The sequence below is a fragment of the Chanodichthys erythropterus genome, chromosome 21 (assembly GCF_024489055.1).
Source record: "Chanodichthys erythropterus isolate Z2021 chromosome 21, ASM2448905v1, whole genome shotgun sequence".
NCBI lineage: Eukaryota > Metazoa > Chordata > Actinopteri > Cypriniformes > Xenocyprididae > Chanodichthys > Chanodichthys erythropterus.
In genome coordinates this window covers 26,332,477-26,344,565 of record NC_090241.1, presented here as the reverse complement: position 1 = coordinate 26,344,565, position 12,089 = coordinate 26,332,477, and the positions used below count along the sequence as shown (strand labels likewise).

The following is a 12,089-nucleotide window of genomic DNA, read 5'->3' as shown; positions in this document are numbered from 1 at the left end:
AGAGATCTGAGGAAGAAAAAAATATTTTTCTCTATATCTCACAACATAAAATGATTATTACAAAATATATATATCTAAAAAGTTAAATACCTCAAATTATATAAATACCTCAAAGTTATTTGAGGGCAGTAAATGGCCTTCAGAGGTTTGCATTGCAGGAAATTCCTCTTATCCTGCATAACCTTCCTTAACAACTGACACCCAAAGTGCAGGTAATATGTGGAGTATATAATGAGCATATTGCCACTTTTGGGATATTCATAGTAACAATGGAACAAAACAGTCATACACAAGCATTCATGATGCACCACCTGTGTCCCCTCCTAAAAAACAAAATCTGGATTAGATTAGAACAGTAAAGTAAATGCAGAAAAAAAAAGACCAGGATTAGATAACATCTCGTATAAATCTCTTACACTAATAATGTCAAGACCAGTCAGGTTAAATCCAAATAGTTCAGATGTCAGTGTCTGTTAATAATGGCAAAAATGGCTAAGTAAAGTACTGAAAAAAGACAATCATCAGTCTGTAGCTGTTAACTTCAGCTGCAACATCTGAAGTGGCCAATGAATTGATACAGGAGTAAAATTGGCAGCTGTTATTTTTACATGTATGATTAATAGTAGGAAGTCATTTCTATAGGCTTAAAAAAAGGCCATGACCTTTTTCCAACATCTCTACAGAAATATGCTTCCTTCCTCAAACTTCTTTAGCCTGAGTTCAGTCTGGGTTAGTATGAGCATTTAATTCTCCAGTTCAGGAGAAGACTGAAAGAATGAAAAAAATAAATAAATAAATAAATAAAAAAAAAGCAAATATATATATATATATATATATATAGAGAGAGAGAGAGAGAGAGAGAGAGAGAGAGAGAGAGACACGCACATATATATATATTTATTTATTTAACTACTTTAAACGTAAGACATATCTAATGTTATCATAATACTTACTTTATTTATTTACTGTAATGTTATTTGTATACAAAATGTATTCAGGTGTCCATTCTGTTTCAAAAATTACTACTACATTTGTGGAAATGTGTGTGTATTTAGATGAGAATATTATGAGTTTGGAGATTAGACTACCTGTTTTCATCTTTATTGCAGGATGAAATGTTTTATCTGTTTATTTGTTCCAGATTTTTGTGACACCGTGACAACAAAAGTTTCACAAAACTTGGGATAAACTAGAAAAAAGGATTGTGTATTACGTTGTGTTAAGAGTTGCATGCACTACATAATACACTGGATCACAACATGCATGTTTATGCCTTTCATTCCATCTACAATATCATATCTACAATATCTCCAGGATGCTACTTTTGGAATCGCAATGGCAACTGAACAAAGGTTGAAAAGATTAATGATATCCTCTTTTCCTCTACACTCGCTGCCCACATAAATAACCATAGTTAAGGCACATTTCTTATCCTTGATTCATACTACCACACTCACAAAGGCTCATTACCTTCACAGTTAGTCATAACTTGAATGTGTGATTCTGGGGTTTTCATTCACATTGCAGTCAAAGGAAACGTTGGAAAATGAGGTTGATCTCACTGGCAGTTCGCTAACCTGCACATACAATGACATAGATGTGCACACAAAGACACACTAATGGTGAGACAAACACACTGACAAGAAATCACTGTTCATCGTTTGAACAAAGAAGGGAAAAAACACCCTGAACACTCCACCCTTTCCAGTTCAAGCAGGAAATGCTGAGCATGATAAAGTAGGTTGAGTGTTTATCAAGGATTCTGTGTTATCTGAGCATCAGTCCTTTTGATCATACATTAGCATGTTCAATTTCCATTGCAAACGCGAATGTTTACCAATCTCACTTGATATGCGTTGATGCAGGATATCACTAGATATTATATTTAGTTAATGCATCAGCTCTGACTAGAGCATTATATTTCATGACAACAATGATACAACACATATGTCAGCAACTTGCTTTTGCTCCATATTGCGAGGTGATTCGTAACAGTCAGAAGAAAAAGTTGAGGAAAGACCATGAGGACATAGGAAAAAGAAAGGATGAATTTGTCATTTTATGGTTCATCATTTCAGAAAATGAATTAGTGTCTTAACATAGTTATTTGCAGAAAGTAATGTGGAGCTCAGCTGAAGCTTTATTGAGTTAAAAAGACAATCAACATATCAATATCTATGAACTGTAATGTTAGAAGAAAGAGTAGCATAAAATCTTTATCAACTTACGTTTCATGCTGGAAAAAATAACTGAAGGTCCCTATCTTTGGAAAGTAACGTTCATAGAAGTGGTTTAACAATTATTTTGAGAAAAAACATATCATAAGGTTAAAGTAACCTTTTACTTTTTTTGGTCAGCTCTCAAAGGTCAGATCTTTATAACACAATAAGAGGTAGTTTTTTTGTAGTTTAATTTGAAGTTTTATTTAATAAGCAAGAAAATTGTGCAAAGGCACTTTAAAATCAATTTGAATTTATGTAATTAATAAATATAAATAAACATACAAATACACAAACCCTGGAAATCAAAGCATGTTGAAAAGATCACTGAGGATGACTATTTCATCATCATCATCCTCAGGCCCAAAAACAAAACTCCATCCTTCATAACCAGGTTGTTCATCCATAAAAAAGTCATCATCCATCCGCAGCGTATGAAGAAGCTCCTCCAGACTTAATTGTTGGAAACCCCTTTTACTATGAAACGCTCCTTTATTGACAAAGGGATTGGTGCCCGCATCCTCATTCTGATCTTTCTTGAACTTTCTCTCTCTGCCCTGATCAGGGTTAGTTAGATGGTCCATTTGATCATAGACTCGCCTCTTCTCTTTGTCAGACAGAACCTCATAGGCTAAGGAAAAACAAATGAACAAAATTAATCATTAAAAAAGAAATACTTCAGTTTGGTAGTGAATAAACTTATTTTAGGGTCTTGTGCATCCACACACACCCAGAGCAATGTTTGTGAAGGTTTGCTGTGCATTTGGGCTTAGGTTCTTATCGGGATGGTGTTTAAGGGCCAGCTTGTGAAATGCTTTCTTGATCTCTCTTGAAGATGCAGAGCGAGGAACTCCAAGAACTGAGTAATAGTCACTCACACAATAACAGGCACACACACATAGCAGAAGCACCATGCATAAATGCTCTCCTGTCACCATCATCCTCCTGAAGATCAAATGAGAATAATAAACAAACCTACCTATACATACACATATGCTGTTCAAATATTGGCCACAAAACATATTTAATGTACTACTACATCTATCATATCATCTATCAAACAAAGTGGCATCTGTAAACAAATTATGCCAAGTGTGTTCTCCTAATGAGAAATGTCATATTTATTTGCCATTTGTGTAAGTACTTTCAGTACTCATTCACCCAAAAATGAAAATGATGTAATTTATTACTTACCCTCATGCCGTTCCACACCCGTATGACCTTCGTTCATCTTCGGAACATAAATTAAGATATTTTAGTTGAAATCCGATTGCTCCGTGAGGCCTCCATAGGGAGCAATGACACTTCCTCTCTCAAGATCCATAAAGGTACTAAAAAAAATATTTAAATCTGTTCATGTGAGTACAGTGGTTCAATATTAATATTATAAAGCGACGAGAATATTTTGGTGCACCAAAAAAACAAAATAACGACTTATTTAGTGATGGCTGATTTAAAAAAAACTGCTTCAGGAAGCTTTGGAGCACAAATTAATCAGTGTATCGAATCTGCTGTTCGGAGCGCCATAGTCACGTGATTTCAGCCGTTGGCAGTTTGACATGCGATCTGAATCATGATTCGATACACTGATTAATTTGTGCTCCGAATCTTCCTGAAGTATTGTTTTGAAATCGGCCATCACTAAATAAGTCGTTTTTTTTTTTTTTTTGGGCACACCAAAAATATTTTCATCTTTATAATATTAATATTGAACCACTGTACTCATAAACCAATTTAAATATGTTTTTAGTACCTTTATGGGCCTCACGGAGCCATCAGATTTCAACTAAAATATCTTAATTTGTGTTCCGAAGATTAATGAAGGTCTTACGGGTGTGGAACAGCAAGAGGGTAAGTAATAAATGACAGAATTGTCTTTTTTGGGTGAACAAACTCTTTAAATCAATCCACTCCTCGAGGCATCCGAGCACAGTAACCAACCACAGGTGTAGTTCATCACATTAACTATTAACAAAACATTAACTATGTTTTAAAACCAGAGTCTCAAAAAGAGCTAATTTTGAACAGCATAGCTGTTTTATGAGGTGTAATTTAAAATTTAAAGGGATAGTTTACCCAAAAATGAAAATTCTGTCAGCATTTACTCACCCTTAGTTGTTCCAAACCCGTATAAATTAATTTGTTCTGCTGGACACAAATGACACTTTGGGGCACCATTGACTTCCATGGTAGGAAAAAAAAAAAAAAATCACTGGTGCTCCAGAACTGTTCAATTTCCCATATTCTTCAAAATATCTTCCTTTGTGTTCAACAGAACAAAGAAATGTAAACAGGTCTGGAACAACCAGAGGGTGAGTAAATTATGACAGAATTTCATTTTTGGTTAAACTATTCCTTTAACAAACACATTTTTGCGGTTTTGCTAGTATTAGTATTGTGATATGTTAGTATTATCTTTCTAAGAAAAGAAAAAATATGCTTGGTTGTGTACACACTACACAGACACAGACACACACACACAAACAATTACAACAATGGCATGCTTTTCTAGTGTCCAAACATTTTTGGGCCAACTTTGGGGCTTACCAAGGTGTCATAAAGATAGAAATGTATACTTACCACAGTATGTTACTAATAAACCCAACACCTCCTCTGAAAAAACGCAGAATTTCAATCAATGCTAACCCAATGCTTCGAAATGTTGCGCCTATTGACGAATTTAGTGGTCTTTTCGTGAACGAATCGGTTTTTATTGTTCTTTTTAGTGAACTTTTTCAAAAGATTCGATTCATTGGGATTCACTACGCCACTAACATCCATTCACGTGAGGGCGCTGTGTTTTTACTCGCACGTCTCTTCACGGTAGTGCTGCGCTTGTTGAGAGCGGATTGTAAACACACGGCTATGGCTGCTGAGAGGGGCGGAGGCGACAACAACGGTAACGACGAAATGGGGAACCAACTACAGCTCCTGCCAGGTAAGTGTTCCTATTTGTTTCCTATTAAACACGGAGCTATAGAAAAATCAAAAGCATGGCATCTTAATGTCCTCCTCAAAACTTGCAGGGAGATCTTTACAGACATTTCCAGATCCGCAGCAGTCGCCGTGCATGGGTGCATGACAGATGACAGATCTTTTTTGCTAACTGAAAGTGTCTGCGTACACCTGTTATTTAAAACACAAAGTGTCTGCAAAGATATTTTTGTATCACGTTTAGAAGGAGCTGTAGCAAAAATGGTTGCAACAACATTTTTAAGTCAAGTGTGTACGCATTTTGTTGATTTATCGTGTTGTTAGCAGACATTTGTTATTATATTCATTGCATTATGTGCTTAGATGAGATATTTGCTTTCTGTTTGCTTAATAGTGGCTTCATGCATGCCCGTTGTCCTCAAATGACTCTGTAAATATAGTTGAAATCGAAAGTAGGTTGTAATCTAGATGTAGTTGACAAAATGAAAGTATAAGTAAATAATAAGAATAATTGTATTCCACTTCTAATCTTTGTTTTTATAGAAAATGAAGAGGAAGAAGAGGATGTCATGGAGACTGAGGATCGAGATGGTGAGGATGCAGAAAAGCCAAGCATTATAAACTTTGACACCAGTCTGCCAACTTCACATGCTGTGAGTGTCATCAGTCATCAGTACTTTCAAACACTGGTCATGTGACCTGAGGCTAATAAGATTAAAATATAGCTTTCATTCATTTCAATTCATTAGCATGCACTTTGACATTCAAGTAGCTTATGGTAAATTTTTTGCTGTAACAGAAATCTCAATCTATATAAATAAGTCATCAAGAGTCTTTTTCTTGTTCTTTTTTATTGCATGTTTGTCTTCATTTGTTTGTGCATTGTGAAGTATCTGGGCTCCGACATGGAGGAGTTTCACGGCCGAACCCTGCATGACGAAGACAGTGTGCAGAATCTGCCGGTTCTTCCCCACGTCGCTCTCATTCTGATCCCAGGTCAGACGCTGCCCTTGCAGCTTTTTCGACCACAGGAGGTCAGCATGTTCCGCAACCTCATAAGCCAAGACCGCACGTTTGCCGTGCTTGCACACAGGTATTAACAGACACAAGGTGTAGAATAATAACTTCTCCGCATTAATGATCACGTTCCTTTGATTCTTCTTCAAGGACATTATTCAAGCATGTTGCAGTAGGGTTTGCAGGTGTATTGATATTTCTTACATTTGTTTCTATTTCTCTCAGTCCTGATGCGAGTGGAGCGGAGATAAAGGCAGAGTTTGGGACGACGGCTGAGATCTACGCATTTCGTGAGGAGCAGGAGTACGGCATAGAGACAGTGAAGATCAAAGCTATTGGACGGCAACGCTTCAGAGTGCATGACATACGCACACAAGCAGATGGGTAGGGGTATACGCATGCTTTCAGTGGGTACAATGCTATTTTTCATTGCAGTAATGTAATGTTAATTTAAAAAAAAGAATAATATTTTTGTCTTTTGTAGGATTCGTCAGGCAAAAGTACAGATTTTACCGGAAAGGATTCTGCCAGACCCTTTATGTGCACTGCAATTCCTGCCCCGCTTGCATACACAAACTCCACAGACCAAACACTCACAAACAACACCACCGCAGGACCGGTGCAGTCAGACCTATAGACAGGTAACTGACATACCTGTAAACGAACATCACTTTAGACCAGTGTTTCTCATCCATTAGGAGGCCTCAGTAAACATCCAAGGGGGTCACAGGATTAAATGTATAATTCATATATTATTAAAAATAAAATTATTATTATTATATTAAAACACCTAACTATTATTATTAATGTACTAAATATCTAACTAAATTAAAATGCTAAAACACATACACCTTCCCCCCTCATTAACTAGTTTTTATTAAAGAACATACAGTTATATAATTTATGAGATTGAATTGGACTAGTTATTCTACTTTATTGTTTTACCATTACTTCTATATGTAACATACATTTTGCTTAATTGCTTAACACGTAATCTCCCTCTCACTTTCTTTTTAAAGAAGAAGCTCCATTGTGCTGGTATGACCTCATGGCCTCCCTGGGTTTATGCACTCTATGACTCTGTGAGTTTGATCTCTGAGTATTAATTTGACTATATTATTAACAAAAGATTTTACACTATACATTATAAAGCCTTAAAGGGTTAGTTCACCCAAAAATGAAAATTCTTTCATTTATTACTTACCCTCATGCCGTTCCACACCCGTAAGACCTTCGTTCATCTTCGGAACTCAAATTAAGATATTTTAGTTGAAATCCGATGGCTCAGTGAGGCCTCCATAGGGACCAATGACACTTCCTCTCTCAAGATCCATAAAGGTACTAAAAACATATTTAAATCGGATCATGTGAGTACAGTGGTTCAATGTTAATATTATAACCGACGAGTATATTTTTGGAGCGCCAAAAAAACCCCAAATAACGACTTATTTAGTGATGGCCGATTTCAAAACACTGCTTTATGAAGCATCGGAGCACAAATGAATCAGTGTATCGAATCTTCTGTTCGGAGCGCCAAAGTCACGTGATTTCAGCAGTTTGGCGGTTTGACACGTGATCTGAATCATGATCCGATACACTGATTCATTTGTGCTCCGAATCTTCCTGAAGCAGTTTTTTGAAATTGGCCATCACTAAATAAGTCGTTATTTAGTTTTTTTTGGTGCTCCAAAAATATTCTCGTTGGTTTATAATATTAATATTGAACCACTGTACTCACATGAACCGATTTAAATATGTTTTAGTACCTTTATGGATCTTGAGAGAGGAAATGTCATTGCTCCATATGGAGGCCTCAGGGAGCCATCGGATTTCAACTAAAATATCTTAATTTGTGTTCTGAAGATTAACGAAGGTCTTACGGTGTGGAACGGCATGAGGGTGAGTAATAAATGACAGAATTTTCATTTTTGGGTGAACTAACCCTTTAAGGGTGCAATTTTTTTCATTTAAACCATTTTACCCCTTGTAAATGAATGGTAGTTCTCATTATTTACTTATTGTAAATATTATTTAAAGGATTAGTTCACTGATAATTTACTCACCCCCATGTCATCCAATATGTTTCTGTCTTTCTTTCTTCAGTCGAAAAGAAATTAAGGTTTTTGAAGAAATTTTTCATATAGTGAAAAATAGACATATAGTGGACTTCAGGTGGGGTACAACGTGTTGAAGGTCCAAATTGCAGTTTCAATCCAGCTTCAAAGGGCTCTACATGATCCCATACGAGAAATAAGGGTCTTCTCTAGAGAAACGATCAGCCATTTTCTAAAAAAAAAAAAAAAAAAAAGAAAGAAAAAATGTATACACTTTTTAACCACAAATGCTCATCTTGCACTAGCTCTGCAATGCGCCACGCATTACGTAATCACACTGGAAAGGTCACATGTGATTTAGGCGGAAGTACCGAACTTGCAAAGACTTGTCAAATGTCCTTTAACAAAAAAAGATAAAACGACGTTGGAGGAGAAAATGAGATGTAAGAAAATGACTTTTTCGCCCTACCGCGGTACTTCTGCCTATGTCCAACGTGATTACGTAATGTGTGGCGCATCGCAGAGCTAGTGCAAGACAAGCATTCGTGGTTAAATATTATATACATTTTTTAAGAAAAAATAGAAAATGACTGATCGTTTAGCTAGACAAGACCCTTATTCTTCGGCTGGGATCGTGTAGAGCCTTTTGAAGCTGCACTGAAACTGCAATTTAGACCTTCAACCCGTTGAACCGTATTTAAGTCCACTATATGGAGAAAATTCCTGGAATGTTTTCCTCAAAAACCTTAATTTCTTTTCAGCTGAAGAAAGAATGACATAAACATCTTGGATGACATGGGGGTGAGTAAATTATCAGGAAATTTGAACTAATCCTTTCCCTATTATTAATATTATTAATTATTATTATTATTATTATTATTATTATTATTATTATTATTTATCTAGATTGTAAATACATTGATGTGTTTTTAAAATGTACAATCTCTGCAAACCATCATCAGCATTTCCATAATATTGACAACATACTGATGGTTATTTATGTGTTTCTCTCCAGAAAACTCTCATGAGCAGAGTAAAGAAACAACTCCATGAATGGGATGAAAACCTTAAAGATGAGTCCCTGCCTACAAATCCCACTGGTACACACTGAGGACGAGCACACAGACAGTTTCAGGCTCACACACACAGTCAAATAGTTAGAAAACGTCTCTCTCTCTCTCTTTGCAGATTTCTCATACAGGGTGGCCGCATGTCTACCAATAGATGATGCTCTACGACTGCAGCTACTGAAGATTGGCAGTGCCATCCAGAGACTGCGCTGTGAGTTGGACATCATGGACAGGGTGTGTATGTGTGTAGTTGCCTTTGTCTATAAATCTTCATATATGTCTTTCTATTTGTCTAGGAGTTTGTTTTATGCATTGTAAAATGCGGGAAAAGATAATATTCATATTTTTCTTGTCTCTTTACAGTGCACCTCTCTCTGCTGTAAACAGTGTCAGGATACAGAGATAACCAGCAAGAATGAGATCTTCAGGTCAGGCAATGAATTAAAAAAAAATGATGAGAAACTGAATTTCACAATTTAGTTACATATAGAGTTGTCAAATGTACCGACTTCGGTACCAATCGGAACTGAAAATTTAAAAATGTGATGCTTTGAGCGCTTTTGAGCGGACTTGAGTGGTCCACGATAGATGCCTGCTTTCAAACGCTCCCGTGTGTATCTGTGTAAGCGCGAGCATCATTGATGACTATTTACAATGTTTTTGATGCGTTGATCATTGAAGCCAATCACAGACATATCCAATGAGTGCCTGAACACAATGGCCAATCAAGAGGTGTTTACGAATCCACTCAACAGCAGATTGAGCATTTTTAAAATTTCAGTACTGACTTATTACCAAAGTCAGTTTGACAACTCTAGATATTGTTTAGCAATTGAGAAGAATTAAAGAGATGGATTACAAAACGTTATTTTTTATCATCAAGGCACCCAAGCCCATCAAGCACCAATGAGGAACTGAAGCACCATAAAAGTTCCATGAAAGTGGTCATATAAATGATTCATCCATGCATATCTTTAATTTTTTAAGCATTTTTTTCATAGTAGTTTTTAATCTTCACCAGAACTTGAGTCCCATAGAACCAAGTCCCCTCCCTACATTTTTAATTTTTTAATAATCTGTTTCACCCGGATGTACATCACACAACTTCTGTTTCATTGCAACTTTAACATTGCAACTTTATCTTGTGAAAAACAGTCTTGTGAAGACATGTGATAGCTTTAGTTGAGGAAAAGACCAAAGTTTAAGTCATAAAGTTATGATTTCCTTGTTGGAACATTTTATATATATATATATAAACTGGAAGGTTTTCAATGACTTATCAAATGATGACAGACTTTACATTTTTGGGTGATCTTTTTTAGGATGGAAATGAAAACAGTTACTCATGCAAAACTCCTCTGTCTTTAGTCTGTCTCTGTATGGGCCAATGGCAGCATATGTGAACCCACATGGTTATGTTCACGAGACACTTACGGTCTACAAGGCCAACAACCTCAACTTGATTGGACGGCCTTCCACACTTCATAGTTGGTTTCCAGGGTGAGATTTAATGCTTTTATATGTTCAAAAATGTGTTTTTGGTCATTTTGATTATTATGTCTTAGTATCCATTCAAATAATTAATATAAAATGTGATGTATTTCTTTGCTTAGGTATGCGTGGACAATTGCTCAGTGCAGAACCTGTGGCTCTCATATGGGCTGGAAGTTCTCAGCAGTAAAAAAGGATCTGAGTCCACCTCGTTTCTGGGGTTTGACTCGTTCTGCCCTGTTACCGACAATCCCGCAAGGCGATGAAGGTGTTGATGGGTCACGCTTGCTGTGCCTGTGATGTGATCTGAGGATTACTTGTGACCTTTAACCCTACAGCCCATAAGCATATACTCCCCAAGGGGTCTCCTCTATCACCCCAAAAAAATGAGACTCCAAAACCTCACCCAGAGAGAGAGAGAGAGAGAGAGAGAGAGAGAGAGAAAGCAAGTGTGTTTGTGAGTTTATATGTGTAGATGTGTGCATGAACAGGGAGAGGAAAGAAAAAGGGGACAGTGAAGCATAAGATACAGAACAACAGAATGCAAGTTGTTGCCTTCACACACCTTGAGCTGTGTAAATTACAGCCTGATACGTGCAATATCATACCAGATGAGCTCTTTAAGATTACAATCTGTTGTAATGCACTTAATTTACTGTCTAAGCAGTCTTTTCTTCATTATTACTGACTAGGTCACAGTTATTGATGCTCTTTAAAGGGATAGTTCACCCAAAAATAAAAATTCTGTCATTTACTCACCCTCAAGCTGTTCCAAGCCCGTGTAAATTTCTTTGTTCTGCTGAACACATTGGAAAATATTTGGAAAAATGTTTGTAACCAAGCAGATCTCGCTCCCCATTGACGACCATAGTAGAAAATAAAAAATACTATGGTAGCCAATGGGGGGCAAGAGCTGCTTGGCTACAAACCTTCTTCAAAATATCTTCCTTTGTGTACAGCAGAACAAAGGTATACAGGTTTGGAACAACTTGAGGGTGAGTAAATGACAGAATTTTCATTTTTGGGTGAACTATCCCTTTAAGCAAGATCTTTTTATTTTGATGTTTATGAAATAAGTACTGTGTTAAAATAGGGAAAAATCTCTAACACCAAAGTGTGATGATCTCATTTAGTCCAACACAAAGTCTTTCATGCCCACATTTAGTGACATAATCAATTATCATGTAGAATACCTCAAACAATTATATGCTTCTTCAAAACTGCTTAAAATTAAATCATTCTATCTCTCATGGGTACTTAGCACACGACTCCTGGCTAAAATTGGCAGATGGCGAATAATAAAG

At 36.4% G+C, this 12,089-nt stretch overlaps 2 protein-coding genes across 3 annotated transcripts; one reads left to right on the top strand and one right to left on the bottom strand.

Moving 5' to 3' along the window:
* Window positions 1–2,524: 2,524 nt before the first annotated feature.
* On the bottom strand, window positions 2,525–4,874 carry zgc:152986 (uncharacterized protein LOC101884054 homolog). Its single transcript, XM_067374826.1, has 3 exons — window positions 4,800–4,874; window positions 2,950–3,164; window positions 2,525–2,850 (listed from the first exon to the last, which is right to left on the bottom strand). Exons 2-3 carry the CDS (start codon window positions 3,158–3,160, stop codon window positions 2,525–2,527), a joined length of 537 nt encoding a protein of 178 aa, XP_067230927.1. The 5' UTR covers window positions 3,161–3,164; window positions 4,800–4,874.
* Window positions 4,875–5,047: 173 nt separating this feature from the next.
* crbn (cereblon) lies at window positions 5,048–11,511 on the top strand. 2 transcript variants are annotated; one of them, XM_067373854.1, is made up of 11 exons: window positions 5,048–5,157; window positions 5,697–5,806; window positions 6,044–6,246; window positions 6,396–6,554; window positions 6,655–6,811; window positions 7,193–7,252; window positions 9,240–9,324; window positions 9,413–9,528; window positions 9,658–9,722; window positions 10,663–10,794; window positions 10,908–11,511. In XM_067373854.1, exons 1-11 carry the CDS (start codon window positions 5,085–5,087, stop codon window positions 11,083–11,085), a joined length of 1,338 nt encoding a protein of 445 aa, XP_067229955.1. In that variant the 5' UTR covers window positions 5,048–5,084; the 3' UTR covers window positions 11,086–11,511. The 2 variants fall into 2 exon arrangements, with proteins under 2 accessions (XP_067229955.1, XP_067229954.1); XM_067373853.1 differs by having other exon boundaries at window positions 7,190–7,252.
* The last annotated feature ends 578 nt before the right edge of the window (window positions 11,512–12,089 follow it).

What these genes read in the sequence shown, in the direction of transcription:
- zgc:152986 (XM_067374826.1), bottom strand. Translation starts at nt 3,160, where the DNA reads ATGATGGTGACAGGAGAGCATTTATGCATGGTGCTTCTGCTATGTGTG. An exon ending in CTTCACAAACATTGCTCTGG is followed by an intron (nt 2,851 to 2,949) that starts GTGTGTGTGGAT and finishes GTTTTTCCTTAG; the next exon opens with CCTATGAGGTTCTGTCTGAC.
- crbn (XM_067373853.1), top strand. Translation starts at nt 5,085, where the DNA reads ATGGCTGCTGAGAGGGGCGGAGGCGACAACAACGGTAACGACGAAATG. An exon ending in GCAGTCAGACCTATAGACAG is followed by an intron (nt 6,812 to 7,189) that starts GTAACTGACATA and finishes TTCTTTTTAAAG; the next exon opens with AAGAAGCTCCATTGTGCTGG. An exon ending in CCTGCCTACAAATCCCACTG is followed by an intron (nt 9,325 to 9,412) that starts GTACACACTGAG and finishes CTCTCTTTGCAG; the next exon opens with ATTTCTCATACAGGGTGGCC.